Raw genomic sequence first — 19,520 nt, 5'->3', positions numbered from 1 at the left:
GAATTTTCATTGGTCTTAGTTCCGCATTTCCGAAGTTCGGTTGGTAGAAAATTCTATGAGACTTTATGTACTAGTCTAGTACGTTTTGTTTTCTTGCAATAACAATTAAGTAAATAAATACAATATTAGTTCCTATCAAATTGGCCAACCACTAAGAAAGCACGAAATTCGATCAACATATTTGTTAGAACTCCATTCCACGCCTTTATATTCTGAATTTGCCACTTTAATTTCCAAAGTAAAATTAACATATAAACAAACTTAAATTGTTGACGACCAGTCTGGCCTAGTGGGTAGTGACCCTGCCTGTGAAGCCGATGGTCCTGGGTTCGAATCCCAGTAAGGGCAATTATTTGTGTGATGACACAGATATTTGTTCCTGAGTCATGGTTGTTTTCTATGTATTTAAGTATTTATGTATTATATATATCGTTGTCTGAGTACCCACAACACAAGCCTTCTTGAGCTTACTGTGGGACTTAGTCAATATGTGTAAGAATGTCCTATAATATTTATTATTTATTATTTTATAATATCCATAGAACAACTCATTATCAAAGTAGCACATAAAGTATCAACACTTTCAAAACATTTGTCATTCTTTAAATGCATACAACAATAAAAGTTAATACTGTTATGATATGAGTGTTAATAGCTATAAATAGCCAACATGTAAGTAGTAGGTAGCTCAGTCCGTATCACTTCCCCGCCTCACTCAAAGCATAGATAATACAGATCAGTGGGACAGACAAGCGATAATTGCCATTTTAATCAGCCATTGTGTTGGCCCCACTGTGACGTCACGACACGTGTACCTATATGATGGATAATTTCATAATTGGAATCCTATTTGTTTACGTTTTTATGGATGCGTTCACGCTTTGCTGATTGCCAGTAATTTATGTTTTCTGATTAGTATGTGGGAATAAGTTGAAGCTTAGTTGGACATGTAGTTGTGATCACTAAGTACTTCAAACAGATAATGGTTTTAGTTACTTATTTGCATAAAGATACCAAAACACATTTGATATCTAGCTACTCTAAAATCACTTCCATAATATGTAACAGGTACATAAACATGATTTACGATTACGACCTAATGTACCCTACGTTTAGCTATTTAGTAAACATAATTATTTAAAATTCCAGTTAACTGTTGCAGATTGTCTATGCGTTTCAAAACTCGGACAGAACGTCGTGTACCAACATTCAAACATAAACTGAATTCGCATAAAGCCCGCCGTACACTAGAAACCTGGTGGGCGTATCGGTAATGATATGCGTTATATAGTGCCACAATAATTTATGTGAACATTTCTATCCGCTGCAGGTGATTTATCTAGCAGGTGACTCGGTCGTGAAAGGTGAGAGCGGTGTTGCCACATCGTGAGCTGGCTTTGACAAACAAAATGCACGCATTCGTATTGATTAAGCGATATGCATATCGGTATTGGAAGATAATTGAAGGGTTCGTTAAGGACTGGAACACTAAGACAAAACGAGTTCAATAGAAGATATGAGAGACCATCTATAATACAATTTCTATTCAAACAGGGTTAGTTTCGCATGCGCCTTCCGTTGCAAACTAACTAGACGATAGGAACATTAGTTTAAACTTTACTAAATATAACAGGTTTTATTGTCAGAATCCAGCAAAGAAGTAATTGAGTGTTAAGGAAATACCTACTTTGCATTAACAAAGAGTACATAGTAAATAATAGCTGAAATCCAACCACAAAAAAAAATTTTTTTTCATAGCAACTTTAGTTTTTGTCTGAACCGCGCCCTTATAGTTAGAAAACAAGAATGGGTGGTCGCCGCGCCAACCTTCATCGCTTCCTCATAATAAAGCAATAAATATTCAATTCTGCGCCATCATTCGACCAAATAACTTGACGAAAACTCTCTGTCTCGATCCAACTTACCCTTGTAAAAATAAAATTTACAACCTAGACACTTGCTGATTACATGGGTGCAAGCATAATCCTATTACTGGCTACAGGTAATTGAGTAGTTTACATAATTAAACACTTGCTCACATGAAATATGTAGGTTTAACAGTCTAGGCGCAAATGCACCCGCTACGCGTATTAATATTCCCCGGGCTCGATTCTGCGACCAACTTTTGCATCTTTTATGTGTCCATCACCACTTATTGCGCTCTTTTGCATCTGGTTCTACTTACTACTAAAAATAACAGTTCGGCTGTTCAAACTGGTAGTAACCTAATCATAAATTACTAAGGTGCAGGGGATCAATTTCGACTGCGGGTTAATTTCAACTAATCGAAATATCTTTCATGTTTTACATTACTAGAGTCACATACAACACACACAACACATATTTTTCGCTATCTGGGCATATATGGCATTCTAGTTAATAATGTAAGACATGGAAGATATTTCGATTCGTTGAAATTAACCCACAGTCGAAATTGCCCCCTGCACCTTACATGTTTTTACCTAATTTTGTAAGTACCAATATGACAAATCGGTTGCGTGCATTTGGGCATTGTGTAGGTTGCCTAATTCATAAATACACAATAGGTAAAAAAGTTGGTCGCAGACGCTTATTTACCGTTATAATCGATTCTACCGCTTCAATCTAATTTTAGACGAGCAATAATAATTATTTTTTCCAATCTAGACCGATTAAATTGAACGGATGCAAAAAATGTCCTGCGCAGCGGTGAACAAAATTATGGCCACACGGGCATTTACATACTTTGAAATTATAGTTCCTACATGAATTTGTTTTCTTATTCGAACCTATAATTTAATTAGAGTGGAAGACCAGTGGTTTAATTCGGGTACTTTTAGTGTTGATTAAACTTATAAGTGCGAGAAAAAAAAAACCATACTAAATTATTGCCATGTTTAAGCATTTTACGTCAAAAATGTGACAGTTACGTAGGAAGTGGCGCCCTCAATAATTTTCTACAATTTCTTGTCAGACTATAGAATCCCATTCACATGTTGCCACTTACCAAATGATTTGTTTACCTTGTTGTGTAATAAATTTTCAAATTATTTCCCAGCACAATGGGTTGGTAGGCTTAGAAATTATCTATACGCTCATTATTAAAATGACTGCGTATATCGTTTACGACTTTTTATCGATACAAACATCCGTAGAAAGCAGGCGGACGTTAAATATATCGATATACATTGAGTCGATATGCAAAAATAACAGCAGCAATTATTTCATAACAGTTGTTTACCCAAGTGCTTACCACTTTATCCATACTAATATTATAAATGTCTGACTGTCTGTGTGTTACGTCTTCACGCTTAAACCGCTGAACAGATTTAGTTGAAATTTGGTATGGAGATAGATTGACACACATAGGGTAGTTTTATCCCAGAAAGAAGTGTGGAAGTTTGTATTGGGGAATCGACAAAAAGCAGATTGGAAATAAAAATAAGCTCCTCAAATTACTTATTCCACGCAGACGAAGTAGGGGGCAAAAGCTAGTATTTCATATATGTAACATGTTTTACATTTATTATCTGTCAAGTGATCATAGTAAAATATGCATAAAAACAAATACAGGCAATATTATTCCTGAACTGGTTTAACAAGTATTCCTATCTTGAAATTCTTGAACAGTATTTAAGAAATTAATTATGAACTTTTATATTATCCTTATTGGGTTTTCTTTTGTTATTCATACCAAGTTTTTATTAGATGTTTAGATAGGTGTTTATACTGTTTATACATATTTAAAGAGGAAAAACGGGTATTTTTATTTAGAATATAATACGATGCAGGCCTTTCTTAATGTGATATTACTTTTTTTTATCCATCAAATCAAATCAAAGTCATAAGTAGGTATAGAAGTAGCTATAACGTCAGGTGGGTTAAGAGGAACTATGGGGATGGTGGACACTTGTAGGGAAAATAAACAGTTAGAGATACTTAAAGATAATAAAACTAAATTAAATGATAAAATAAACTAAAAGTATTTACGTAGAAGGACTTTTCTCATACGGTTTCTCTTATCCCGAAAAATAAAGTACGTTTGCCTTACCCCACCTGTAGCGATAAGATGGTCGGCTCTTTATCATTTGTCACCATGCCTGTCACGTTCTAACAAATATGTAAGTGCGAAAGTGACGCATGGCATGACAGGTAATAAAAATGCGACCATGATACCGCTTCTGATCTGTATATTTTATATCACACTTTATCGTTTTTGCACATTAGCGATAGGCAATTTTAAATATTACCTCCTACCATATTATAATATTAAAACGTTTCATATTTCCTGCAAGGAAATTGTCTATTTTACAGCCTATAACACACACGTTAATCAAACCTAATGAGTGATATTAGACTCCCTTAAATATCTAATAATAATAAATCAAATTTTCCTATTAGCTTTACACCTCGAGTCTCGACTTGTCTATGGTCTTTAGGACTAGTTTACATTTCCTTTGTCTGTGGTCACATTAGAGTGACGTTAAAAGGAGCAATAAATTTGTTTTGTGTAGTGACATCTACCGATTGGCTATAGTAATAATGTAGGGCCGACCTCATTTCGATTCTGCTCATTTGTTACTAATGTGAATGTAACATTAATTCTCGTTAAGAAGAGTTTTAGTGTCTTACAGCAGGAAATAACGCCTGGTGGTACTTTTTGGAACTAACAGAATTATAAGTTGTCATCCCGAATACCTATACTTAACATACAATTGAACTATAGTGCAACATAAAATAGTAGAAATTAAATAAAATGGAACTAAAAAAGTTCCACACTAAACTAGTGCCATGTTTAAGCATTTTACGTCAAAAATGTGACAGTTACGTAGGAAGTGGCGCCCTCAATAACTTTATACAATTTCTTGTCCGACTATAGGGTATTATGCATATCGTCCAACGAGTTCCACGATAAAAAAATCTGAATCAAAAATTTCATTCTCTTGCTGTTCAAACAACCCATAGAAATTGACCTATTTACACAGATAAGAAAGTTAATTTTGTTTATCTATATCAGTTAATAATTGTACCTTTCTTTAGGAAGTTTTAGACCCATGCAATTGCGCATAATGGTAATTTATGCGAAAGCAGAAGTTAGTCACTATATTAGACGTAGTCGCAGACAAGCAAAGTTTTGCAATTCATAACGAGATACGTCATTGACGCGTTAATTGTATTGTACAAAGTCAGTGCAGCTTGTCATAATATTAAGGAAAAAATAATCTACGACAATGTATGACGAATACATAACACATGGTCTTTGGACCACGAAGTACGAGTAGGTATCAGTGTTGGCCGAAAGTTAATGCGAATTGAAAATGTTGCCCATTAACCATTATAAATTGAATCGTAAACTGTAATCGTCCGTTACGGTTTAAGGTTCAAGTTATAATGGTTAATGGCCAACATTTTCAATTCGCATTAACTTTCGGCCAACACTGGTAGGTATGTAGATTATTATAGGTATTACTTCATATTTATTCACTGATGGAATTGAAGTTATTTAATTTAATTTTAATTTTTAATTTATTTACACAAACACATGCTCATAAACAAAATTTACAATATCGCCAAACTGTAACCAGTTTGTTGGCGAATGAAGCATTGTATTGAAAGCATAATTTATAAAATAATTACATTAAATTATATTCCAAAGGTAACCATACAGCATTAGACTCGTAAAAAAAATGGTGGATCATATCAATATATTAGCGATCAAGTACCGGAAGATTACGATTTACGGTAAAAAATCCGGATTTTAAATACCTAAATCAAAAATGGATTGGACATAATTACGTACATAATTAGTACAAATACGAATAACGTTTGGTCATCCTACTATTCCCGCCTTTATAATAAATAAAAAAATAATTTAACATTCAAAAACATATAAAATCTTTCAGTTTAAAAAGAAATGTAAGACACGTATTGTAGTGTCAACCTTGTTCGCCCACATAGTCGTAATTAATACTTAACATAGTAGATTTGAAGATAACATTCGGACTCAATAGGTGTGAATGGCGCCATTACTGAGCTGACAAATGTTCTCTGCCTCAGCGCACGCGCCGACCCCAAATAGTTTTATTAACCGTCAACTCTGGGTCTTGAAAACTGGCAATAGGTAAGTAATTTAAGGAACTATGTGATTTCATTCCATATTTGAATTTTGTTAAAAACTACTTATGAATTGTTCATTACGCACTACTAGAAAATTGTCATGTCACTTTTGCAGGTTTAGTTTATGGTTAATTTTTTCGCCGTCACTCCAAAGCGCTAAATGCCGCAAATTAGGTGTTTTTGTGTGAAAGTGAAAAAATCTTTAGCGGCGCTGTGACCTTTTTGAGTCGGGGAAAAAATGTTAAACTCGAGACAGCGTAAGACGTAAGACGTAAGTCGTAACCCTCTCTTTCTACCGCGCGGCGAAAATGTATGCCTGAGCCTGCTGTTTCGTTTAGGCGGCGCAGGGCGCTTGCGTGACGTCACGTGTGACGGACAATGTCATTGTGTTTTTCTTTGTTGATTTAAATGCCATCTAGTGAGTTTCCCTCAAACTGGTATAAATATAACTGTAGTACTCACAGTGATGTGCTTAGGGGTTTCAAGTAATGCGACGAAATAACGCGAGATTGCGTTAACCTCAATTATACATAGTGCTGCAGACATTTTGCACTAGATGGCGCTGTTATTAATATTTTGAGTTACAATGTCGTTGAGTTTTCACTTCTGCCGGCACTCCCGGAGTGCAACCCGTTGTTTTTTTTATTGTACCTACCCTTGGATTTGGTCACATCTAGAGTCTATCACTTCACCAAAGGCTATTGCGTTAAGATCTTAGTAGTTCTGTTCCCACACACGAGCACTTTTTATTAATTAAAAAACGATTGTTTGCTAATGCTAGGAAATAGACACCTACTCAACGTAGACTGAGCTAATCTGAGATAGCTAAAACCTCAAACCTACGCATTTCACATATGTTATACAGAAATTAAGGCCTGTATACCATTAAAATAGCTTTCAATAAGCGATTATTGATACGCCGAGCGGATCGTAAAGAGGTTGATATACGGCGCGGACTGAGCGCGTCGGCGGGCGCGTTCTTCCAATTACCAGAGGGTATTTGTCAGGGTTGAGAAACGACGCACTATGCAGTCACTTTGTTTTGTGAATGCTATCTGGGAATCAAACGTTGACATGTGGGTCTTTGAGGCCTTAAGTCTTACATTGGCTTGTAACCTAACCATGTTCGGGCTTTAAATAAGATGCCATAAGTCATTTTATACTTTTATAGTATGGTAATTCATTTATAATTTTAATTTATGTAATTGAACAGTTAGTAAACACTAACTTCTTTTATTTATATCCAACTAATCAACTTATTATATTATCTAAGATGTTTTTTATATGTAGGTATAATAACGAGAATAAGTAGGTATACATATGTAATTGTAAAAGTCAGAAATTAACAATATTCATTAATAATTTCGCATCGATAGTTGTTTAAATTATCCAAACAACACAAACAACAACAATTCGGGACAAAAACAAAAAAACAAAAATTCGGGACGTCCGGAACATCTAGACATCTGGTCACCCTAATGTTGTCTGTCTTGACATGTGAGATTGTGAGACTTTAAAGCTTAACTTTAGCATGTATTTAACCATATTCGGGTATTTTAAGCTAATACATATTTAGAATATAATAGAATAGAGCGTTTATTCGTGACAAGAAAAAAATAAATAAAACAATATTTACTCTTTTGACTGTTTAAAAATAAGAAGCCCTCAATAATTTAAAAACAGTTAGTTGTTTATTCCTACATATTGAAGAGGTCCGTTTCTTTGACTTAGCCTGACTTAGCAATATGTGCGTTTCACTCGCAAGGATTGGCAAATAGACATGTTTTACATAAGTATTATTCACATATTGTTGGAATATTGACCGCTTAATTATAGGTAATATTTACTGCCTACTACTGCTACTGCCGTGTTAAAGTTATTCATGATGCGACCCTCACGTCGGCATACTCAGCATATGTGACGTTGCGCGTAGGATTCATTGAGTTTTTAGTCATGTCGGTACATTTACTCAGAAGTGTTTGGTTTTCCTATAAAAATGCACTTTTGTGCAGGACTCGTAGTGTTTAAGGAAACTTAAAGCTCTGCTATACTCAATACTGAATCTCGCAATTTACGCAGGTAAATAAATAAAAAATCTCCAGCCTTTTGAAGTCTGGTACAAACATCACTCAATCTGAAACTACAGAAACAGCAAATTTAATGGAATCAATAAACAGATATAACATAACTGTAGGTAGACAGGTAATGATTTTAAAGAAAACACAACGACCAACTTCAACTTGCTCCAAATCACGAATTACCGTACTGTTTCAAACAGATCCAAAAAACTGTTACACGCAACCGGAACTCGAATCATATATTAGGTTTAATCTTATACGAATTTAATAACAAGTGATATGCCCAGACGCCATTGTCCGCCTGAGAAAGAACTCCATTTTTTGTTAACGATAAAGAGGTGCCGACGAACCATCCACGAGATTGATGCGCATACGTGATCATATCATTCATATCTACCCGCTGTGCTGCGCGTTATTAAATGTACAGGAACACTTTGCTACTGAGCTAAGATATATTTTCGTCACACGAGCATAATTGATTCTAGCCGTTAAATTCAAATTTTGAATGAGCGTTCTGTGAATGAGATTCGAAATAAGATCACGAGTGTGTTCGGAAACGCGGCCTCTCACCAACACAATGACCGGCGCATACGCAAGATCTCTCTCTCGATAAACACAAAAAACCCCACGAAAAAACTACATGTCATGCATTGCATCTACGTGTGCTAGTCGATTTCACGGCGGGCATGGGAATTGAGTGGAGTTTAGAAAGCAATTAAAATACAGTCCGGCGACCAAAAAGTGCGCTCGATACATGAAATCGACGGACACGTCTATGTCGTCGTCGTCACGATGCACCGCGGCAAAAACTGCCGGAACCGTTAAAGAGCTCCAAACTCACCGCCGCCACTCATCATTCCGAGATTTATTGACCCTTGAAAGGGATCCTTTACCGCAGATAAATGTTATTCTGCCGAATCAAGGAAAATACCTTCGTAAAAAACTTTTCCCGCTACTGAACTTCGCAACCTACTTAATGTAACGAAAAACGATACAAAGGGACGAGCGTCCGAGACTTGATTTTTTTACGGCCGCAAAGGTCGGCAAGGAAACGAAATCGGATTACTGATCTGTGATTATAAAGTTTCGTACGAACCGCGGGAAACCACAATTTCGTGGCGTGTCTCGAGCATGTTTTGTAAAAGCAACATATATTAGATATATGTTAATTAAATGTTACTTTTTGTATGTTGGTATCGCGATATGCAGCTGTCAATCACAACCATAACAGAACTAGCAACCGACTTTTGAATAAAGAACATGGCTTTCGACTTTGTTGTTGTTTTTTTTATATAGTTATAAATCGTGTTTCATAACTTATGGCTTCGACAACTTTGTTCACTCATACGCTTAGAGGATATAACCAACGGAGACGCCATGTCTAAAATTTTCGGTACAAAATAGTCTGCCGTTTTTTGCGGGGGAGGGGCACATCAAATGTATAGGTACGTCATGTCAGATAAACGTCAGTCCATACATATGGTTGACAAGTTGTTGACCATTGGCCGCCTATTTTCGACAGAGGGGAACGCCTGTTAATGGCGGCTCCATTGTTAATTACTCCGAGCTCATACGCCATGTTGCCAACATCATTACAATAAATGTCATTAACCAAAAGCTACTAGGAAATGCGTACCTTATTTCTCGGTAATTTCATTACAAATTACAAATGTATCTATGTTATTAACTAGCGGGGCGACCATGAGTCAGGCACATGAGTAATAACACAATGGCGGTGCACAAATCATTGCGGCCTACCACACACGTAAACAGCAATTTGGCCGGAATCAATCTAACCTTTTTCTATATCAATACGATACGCGCCGTGATAAATAGACGCCCATAGACAATTTACTCTTTTGTTATTCGATTGCATACTCGATTGTATCGACTTATAATTGGAATACGAGATAGAACATTCACGTCACTTTCTGTTTTGTTTACTTGCATGAATTAAATTGAGCTTCACAGTGAATCAAGTTAGAATTAATCTTCAGTTAGTTGCTTGCAGAATAAAATATGTCTACATAAACATTAGTCTTTCCTTTTAATATTGACAAAGCCTAGTTTTTGTCGGACACTAATTTTTGTACTTTTAACGGTCCATGCACAGAGAAAGTCCACAGTAAGTGTAACGATCTAATCGATTTTTTATTCGTATTCGCAGCTTTATCCGCTTTAAATCGATTCTTGCGAATAACCACAATCGTTTTGGCTCTTTCACATGATAGATTACATTACATACGCAACGGAAGCGAACTATTAGGTACCGATACGATCGACAGACCGCAGAGAACATACCCCCGTTCTTTATTACTATAAAACGAGACGTGACGAGCAAACAAAACAACTACGGCTCACTGTAGACACGTTATTACCAGATAATAAATTTAATAACGAAATTAATTAGGCCGCTCCGATTTCTAAAATAACAATGAAGTTTGAAGCGTCATGTGGGCAATAAATCGAGCATCGAAAACGGAGTTGAATCGAGTGATTAAAGCGCTTCACTATTTGGGCATAGACAATGAGATCGACCTCTCATTTCGGCGCGAACCCGAACAATAGAAAGCGCTCCAGCCAAAAACTTCACACGATGTAACATGGGAAGTTAACGAAAATACATTTCAATAGCTAATGCCCAAATTGGTACGAGCTTACGAAATTAACACGTTACTACCTGTAATTTATTTGAACTCTCCCACCGTGTGTGATTCAGCTAATGTGTTCTTGTTACAATCAAACGTGAACGCTAATTCGGAAACGGTGTAGTGTCATTATGAAATTACAATTAAACCGGCAATTATGAGTCACACGTCATCGTTAGTCACGGGAATGGTTTTTATATGAAACTGTTTTGCACGGCTCGGATGCGTGTGTCATGAGGAAACTGGCGTCCCGACCCAATTCAGTGAGGCATTAACATATCAATAATTGTTTACCACATTTGTCCTAGCTGACCGCCGAAAGCTTCCTTTATATTGCCATTTCTACTTCCGTGTGGCCCATGTGTTAGCGCCACTTGCACCATCCCACTAACCCGGGGTTAACCGGTTAAACCGTTAACCCAGTGTCAAATTGTACTGGTAAACATGGTAACTCCAGATTTAACCGGCTAACCCCGGGTTAGTGAATGGTACATGTGGTGAAGCAAAAAAATGTCTGGTTCTTGCAAAAATTAAGTTCTAAAGTGATCCTCTCGCCATGCGGCAGTATGGATACTGGTCCAGAATGGCTAAGTTTAAATTACGCACGGTCTACTTGTCATTGGCCTATGTATGCTTCCCATGCGACAATTACATTTTGCAAATAGAACTAACTACGCGACCATACAGGCCAAGTATGTACCATTTTACGGTATTTAATATTGTCGCGTTAGTCGCTTCAGTTCGGACAATCAATCAAAGTCAGCCTTATAAATATTGAAACCCTGTTTATCAGTATTCGTTACACCCTATATTATTTATGTAATGAGGACTTATATTGGACACGCGATGTCTCGAACAATGCAAGGATAGTCGCAGCATCATCGTCCTAGACTTCTTTCCAGTTAATCGTTCCCCACATCGGCGTGCGTGTGCCTCGACTGAAACAATGGATTAACCTAGTTGGCGAGAGGTAGCAGTTATGGCGTCTAGATATCGTTCCCGTGTCCTTGCCGGCCGCTATCTATCATGTGATCTATTGTACGTACAGCCGACATCGGTCTTAGATTAAAGCGATAATTAATGCTGATTCCATACGACCTAGATTCGGGTCCGCTCGATAAAGTTAATTTACAGTTATAGTTGTAAATCTCGTTGCAAAATAAACGCCGAGCACGAGCCTGACCATAGACAACACTCGGCGACTCCCACACAGACGCGCCCCCGTGTGTGCGCCGGTAGTGAATGGGCCCGTACGTGACACGTGCCTAACCCGACACGACCCTTTACGCATGTGTCGAGCGAGACACAACAACACATGTGCGTGACGCGTAAGCGAGACGGAGCTCCCTCTTTCCTCAATGACCGGGGTGCTCTGACAAGTTGTACGCAAGGGTTGCGGACCAAGTTGCCGCTTTCGATTTCTACGCGTGGTGCATATGGGGCACGATCGATCGCTAACTTTGTTGTCTGATAACTTCCAAGTGCGATTTTGTTTACGTCGGTTTCACTGGGGCGAACAGCTGGCGTGGCGCTTTAAAACGACTTTAGTGTTCAAGTAGACAGTATACATATAGTGTGCATAAAAACGAACGCTTTTAAGAGTATGAAGGTGACACTTGCGAAAAATTCTTAAATAATTTGCGGAAAAAATGTCGTGTCGAATTTAACCGTATTGCAGTCTGGTTAGTGTTTCGAAAATAATTGTTTATGGTCGAACAGTTTGTTGGGGGGAGTAGAAAGCGCCGACCGGCTAATTGACCACAAGGTTCCCCGTTCTGGAAATCGTGTGATATAATGAAATCGATTGGTCACAGCGCTTGATATCTTCATGTTGCAGTCTTTTATTTGCATTACATAACCGTGTTGTAACTTGGAAACGTTTGACAAGTGCCTTTTGAACTGAATTTTCTTTTATCTCAATTCGGAAGCCGTGCACGACTTTTGTTGCGAAACAAATTAAATACGTAAAAGACATGAGTAAGAAAGTGAATATTTCTGTTCAGACCAACCGTTGGCACCCTGGCGACGGTCGGAGCTTGCAGAACAACTTTACAGTAAGTTTAGACTAATTATCTATAAGAAAACCTTCGTAGTACCTGTCGAAAAACTAAATAACGCAGTAGCACAGAAGTACCCGTAGTTACCCATAATACGCCGCCTTATAACGATAACAAACCGACCTACCCATAGTTACAATCTTAGTCGCATTAAGAACCCATCATATTCGTTTACTTTACCTTGTTTTCGTATCTAAATATACACACGAACCTACGTTAAGAGTGATTATAATCTGAAGTACTCTTTTCTTTGGCCAAAATCGTGTGAAGTAAAATACAGCTAAAATTACATCTCCCTGACCCGATACAGATCTCCACAGTTATTTTTAAGCAATTTCCATCCAATATGAATGTAGGCTTATTGATTGTCGGTAATTATGCAAATGGCTCGAGCTAACGAGTACTGTAACCAGTGACACAAATTAACTGTTTGGTATTCCTGCATCTATAAACCTAGACGCCTAAAACTTAGGCTCAAAAAGGCTTATAACCCTTTCACAAAACAGTTCTTAAGTCTTTTTAGAGTTGGCGTTTAAACGTATGTAACCACGTATCGTAAAATTTCTAGCCTTTCCAATGCTTGTAGTGAGAATTACAATTAAGCAAGTAATAGTCCAGCTCCATAAGATTGAACGGGATCCGTTTGATGGCCGAGTGATGATGGCTCTAGTTTCCCATTTCTAGACTCGCTCGTAACTCTGCTATTCTTGTGAGTCAAATGTGGCTGTGAGATGTATGAGGAAGCGAATAAACCAGACGGCTCCATTCAGTAATGTAATGTAGACATTTTCGCACATTGCGGTTTTGATCGACGTCCGGTTCTCTGTAATTATTGTACATACATTGCTCACAATATTTATGATTTTGAATAAACATTACAACAAAATCAAGGAAATTCACACTTTTAAGGCCTAGTACAGTGAGCATCAAAAGTAGCGGTTCAGACTACGCGTCAAAAGTATCTGCCGTTCTCTGATAACTTAACAAAAAGATTAGTAGAGATTATAGTCTGTATCTTTAGGTATTTAAATAAAAGTAAACAAAATCTACCCTCAAATGCTCCTTAAGCCAGTTGAGGGTAGATGAAAACATTACATGATCAAATAATGTAGGTTAAAGTCAGGTCGTTCAGTGACAGATCCAGGCGGTTTTGTATTTGGTTGGTTAACCAATAAATGTTATAACTACCCGCACATGTACAAGTTATTTGTTTACTTTTATTTAAATACCTAAAGATAGAGAGTATAGAATGATGATGATTAGATGTCTCTTTGGAAAAGTATTCGAGAGGTGCATATTATATTTTTGTCGCGTTTTTTCATCCGCCACTATTGATGCTGACTGTACAACAATAACCTTTGATATTTTAATACAGGTACAGTCAGCGTCATATAGTAGGTAGCATCCAAAGTATTCAAATAGTTCGGTTCGGTAGTTCGGTATATTATAAGGTGTACCGAACTATTTCAATACTTTGGATGCTACCTACTATATGACGCTGACTGTACCTATGTAACCTATTTATGTTTAATTCAATTTCCGATTATTTTACCTTGACATGGTCTAAGAGCTAGCCACGTCAATAGGTATGCAATTTATAGAGCAAGTACTCACAATTGCTTTACGCATAGATTGTGAGGCGAGTGCAATTTGCTCGTGATCTTCCTGCAGGCGCACAAGTGATTGTGTATTTTCATCGCCTGGCACTACTTTTCCCCCAAATAAAACGCCTGGCATTGTTATATTTGAATTAAATACATAATTAGCTATTATATCACACCAAACACAGAGCTCTATAAATTGCACACCTTCAATTGATTTTACAACCACTTTGTTGCCCATCCACTCCCACACCCACCGCTAGACAGCTGCCAGGCGCCCAGATTAATTAACAATGATAGTATGGCATACTAACTAGAGGGATTTCGTTACTCTATAAATTGCATACCTATTTCCGTGGCTAGCTCTCCCTCTAACAGCCATATTTTAACATTTATATTTGTGAGAAAGTGAGTCTATTGAAACTAAGATAAGTACCTATAAGTAGCCATTTGATACACATTTTATGAATACGATAGTAATAAATAATGAGCATAATAATTTTGATTAATCCAACGACTATTTATCGAGCAATGAGTTCCAAATCCTTTATGAAACACGCAAGTGTCACATTTAAAAGGTAGTTGTCTTGAAAATGAAACCTAACTGCGATATTTCTGGCATGCTTTAAAACCCCACTTAAACTTTTTACGTAGGTTTTTATGAAATGGAAATAGCTACCGTAATGTCTACCTATCTAAAACTTACATGTTACATTGATAAACAGATAACTAGATAGATACAGATCTTTATTTGCATAAGTTCACTTAGTAGTATTAGTGTATTAAGTGTTAAACATAAGAATGTATAAAACGTGTGGCGACGGATACTATAAAGTCGCCCATATTTTCTACACATCTAACATTATGTTTGACCTGCTCCGTAATAATTAACTCCATGACACACACGATAAGTACATTAACATGTATATCGATAACAATATTTCGATTACCACCTACATAAAAGCTCGTTACGTTTTTAATAAACCCCTTTCGAGCCGAAGCGTAGATATATCCTATACAGATATCCGCGTTAGTCGAAGCACAGACATACCTGTTACTCACAAAGATAGCTGGCAATAAACCTAGCCGGCGATATCGATTCAGCGCGCTGGGCAGGACACCTCGGCTTATTTACATCTGCATACTATCTAGCTGTTCGAGTAATGTCTTTCGTAGAGATGTGTTGTCTGGTTACGGGCGTTTTGGTGAAAGATGTTATTTAGTTTTAGGTTTTACATTCAGAACTAATTAGGTATGTAATGGTATAATTATAAATATTTATTCATAAAACTTTACAGACTGAATTTAGTTAAATTATATTTTAACCCTTTCTTACAAATACATAAGTCAAAATGACAGATAAAGACAAACGATAATAGCTGATTGAGGTTTTTAGAATAGAAATAGGTGTATAGAATTCATTTTTAGTATAAGATGGCCAGTTATTAAACAGTGGCCAGTTATTGGCGAATTACCCTACTTATTATATGATAATAATCACTATAGATATTTTTGTCAGACACAGTCACAGTCAATTATAGACAAAGAACTATTTTATACATGAATAGAAATTGCAATTCCCATAAGTATATTCCCGCTGGATCTTCAAGCAAAAGAAACAAGGAGTAATTTCAATTCGCTCGGAAGCCCGCGCCGCGCAGTCTTATACCCACCGGTATTATGTATGCAGCTTTATAAAGCTCATGAATTCATTCACCTTCCTTTTGGAGCTTTTATCTAATATCAGTTACCAGTGAACGATATTAGATCAGTTTCGGTTGCGACGTTAGTCACTAGCACTTTTTAAAGTTTTATTTTAAAATAAATAATTTTCTATGTTAAAATTGAATTTTAAGAAATACAGGCTGGCTCAAAAATACGTACTAGACTATTTGTTTTTATATTTCTCTTATTAAACGACTGTTTCAAAACATCATTAAAAATTAAAATTACAATTGTTTAACTGAAACAAAACGTATATATATATTATGGTCAAAATATTATCCTATGGTTTTGATACACAACGCAAAAAATTGTTAAAATGATCAGCAATATGTACACTAATGTACAGTAAACACTCTTTGTCAACGTATTTTTGGGCTATTTTGTATGAGCGAGACTTTTTTTGCACTTTCGTGTCATTTTGTACTATGTTTCGAATATTTGTACACAGAATCGAAATGCAATTACCTACTAATAATTAAAGTCAGCGCAATTTCGTAACATTTGCCTCTAAATGAGTTATTTTCGTGCATATTTTTGTAATTAGTCTGTGTTAATAGGTATGTCTGAGTTTAATCTGTCGCCAGAAACGGGTTAAGTCAGACATTTGATTACTCATTAATAATTTTAGTCTAATTAATTGTATTAAATTTAATGTCATTAAATTAAAATGGCATTTGTTATAGAAAAACAGACGTCGGACTTATTAATCGTATCACATTTATTTCATGCTAATTATCAACCTATCGAAGTTCACAAATTTTGTTATAAGTATAAATTCTTAACTGCGGTTATAAATGCAAAATTCAAGTTAAAATATTATAATTTATTCATGGTCAAACAACACTTGTGAAAATGATGACATGACACAGCTTTGATGATTCAGAATTTCATTAATTGCGAATAAAACGCCCGCTCAATATAGGTAACCTACCTATGTCTGTTCAAAATATTTCCTTCTCAACTTTATTTTCATTTACGATTGATATTCGAATGCAGCTTTTCTTTACGGACTGCGTTTAAAAGCGAACGCGACTGTCAACGCCATCTACCGGCGAGTAGTAGAGTCACTCGGGCAACACCTTTCACTACTTGTGCTCAGATAACTACTTCTAGCGCTCTAATTACGTACGGGTGCATTTCCATTTATGTTATCATATCTATGGAAGTAAACATAAGTAATCATAATTAATATTATGTAATTATACATTGTACCTATCTACTGATTAATAGAAAACCGTACCCAGGTTCTTGCCTTTCTAGTTAGATTTGAACGCTGTAACTGTAAGAGAAGCGAGTTACCTACAAACTTTTTTATGTTTTTATCGTAAACCGAATGCTGGTGGCACCTGCAGTCGATGTCCGCCATCTTTATTTATTAAAACTAAGCTTATTTAACAAGTTAATATGTACTTCTTTAAGCTTCCTTAAAGAGTAAGGAATAGTTAGTAAGGAATGTAAGGATATTAAACAACATTATGTATTTTCATTTTTAATAAGCAGAACGTCTGCGATCGATGCTATTAAGCTTAGAATAAATATAACAGTGGAAAAATTACTGTCTTGGGTGAGAATTGAACTCACGGCCTCTGGATAATACAAGACAGTAATTTTTCCACTTTTATATTTATTCTAAGCTTAATAACATTATGTATGTTGTTTAATATCCTTACATTCCTTACTATTTAATGGCGTTAATCATAAACGTTTACCAAATCTAGCAGATCATTGTTAATTGTTTGTCCCCATCCGTCATTTTTAGATTTCTGTTTGTTAGAGTAAGAGACAAAATTTAACAGAGGTTTAGGAGAAAATCGTCTTTGCAACTCCGCAACCATAACGCAATGCTTTTATTTTTTTTATACCATGTTGCCTATTGATAACCTGTCTGTAACCTACGAGTATGTATAAACCGTGTGCTCTCTTGTTCCAGTGTTCGGCATCGACTCTCCGCTGGGCCTCTTCCCCCCCGGCATGGACAAAATGTACCCCCTGATGGACGTGGAGCACCGCGCGCCGCCGCTCGACGCACAACTCTTTACCAACGTTAAAAAGAAATGTAAGTCTGCTATTCTGTACAACTTTGACGTGATAAACTTTGAAATCGGCTTACATGGTCACTTTCGTAATTCATAAATGACGGGGCATGACATCACAGTAAGCAAGGGTAGGGTGGTCATTCTGCAGATTTGTGCGTGCGTTTAAACTCCATCAAATCATACTAAATGTATGAATAGTTTGACGGAGTTGAGGCTGACGACAGTTATATGACCTACTCGGATCCATAATGTTAATAATAGTTTATTAAGATATTAACAGACTGTACCTTAAATCTTATAACTTCATGAATAAAATTGTAGTCTAGGAAATACATCAAATCACGAAACATTGAACAAATCTCCATCTACGTCACTATCTCGAGATTACTCAGCGCACGGCCGCCTGCAGCAAACAATGCATGCAAGCATAATGCACAAAGTTCGCCGCACACGGCCGCTAAACGGGCATTGTCTCCCGGCTGTTTATTAAGACGATCTGATAGCGTATCAGCGGCCACCGTATGAATGCTCTCGTCTCGCACGTCCCACAATAGCGATCGATCGCCGCCCATTTTATCGCTACATGTGATGCGACAACGCAGAACTAAAAGGCATCGCACACGGGCTTTTTGTAACGATGCGCGTTTTGATATCGATATCACGAGCATCCCGTTCATCTTTCGCTAAAACGTTAAAAAACTACTTAAACTGCCATAGGTATATTTTGAGGAGCAGAGGGCCTACCGCGAACCACGTCCGACGTGTTGCCTCTCTGTCGCACTTGTAAATTCGTACGTAAGTGTGACTGGGAGGCAACACGTCGAACGTGGTTCGCGGTAGGCCCTCAGATCTACGAAACGCGACAATTTTGGTGATTCTGGTGTTTCAAACGCTTAATTAGAATACATTAACGAAACTACATTTCTATAAGAAAACACTGATAGTAGGTACTCTCTTGAAATTCTGAGTTGTCCTTCAGTGGCTTCAGTTACTTCATGAAAGTTTAAGTTTAAACTTCCATGCAGCGTTAGGTATTTCGAAACACACTGCAGCCAGTGTACGCTGCCTTTAACCTTCTTTAATTTGCCATCGCGTGACCTCGAACCTCTATTAAAAGAAAACCTAATTTCCATAATAAATTTATCATTCCGGTTGTAATACGACTCGATTATCTGATCGGAATCGAGTTAACGTGCTCCGCGGGAATTATAAAAGCATAAAGTTACGCGGGCGACATCGCGCATATGCATGTCCGCTTTTCTTTTTGACAAAACCGACT

General features: G+C 36.8%; 1 protein-coding gene across 2 annotated transcripts in view; it reads left to right on the top strand.

Moving 5' to 3' along the window:
* Positions 1–19,520, top strand: part of LOC134797743 (protein jim lovell) — a 33,222-nt gene that overhangs the window by 10,166 nt on the left and 3,536 nt on the right. Inside the window, exons 2-3 of one of the 2 annotated variants that reach the window (XM_063770101.1) lie at positions 12,826–12,876; positions 18,136–18,261. In XM_063770101.1, coding sequence (XP_063626171.1) covers positions 12,826–12,876; positions 18,136–18,261 — 177 coding nt within the window. The remainder of the gene's footprint in view (positions 1–12,825; positions 12,877–18,135; positions 18,262–19,520) is intronic. The other variant, XM_063770102.1, reaches the window with a different exon arrangement.

This window comes from Cydia splendana, chromosome 15 (genome assembly GCF_910591565.1).
Source record: "Cydia splendana chromosome 15, ilCydSple1.2, whole genome shotgun sequence".
Classification (NCBI taxonomy): Eukaryota; Metazoa; Arthropoda; class Insecta; order Lepidoptera; family Tortricidae; genus Cydia; species Cydia splendana.
This window is presented reverse-complemented; position numbering and strand designations above follow the sequence as displayed.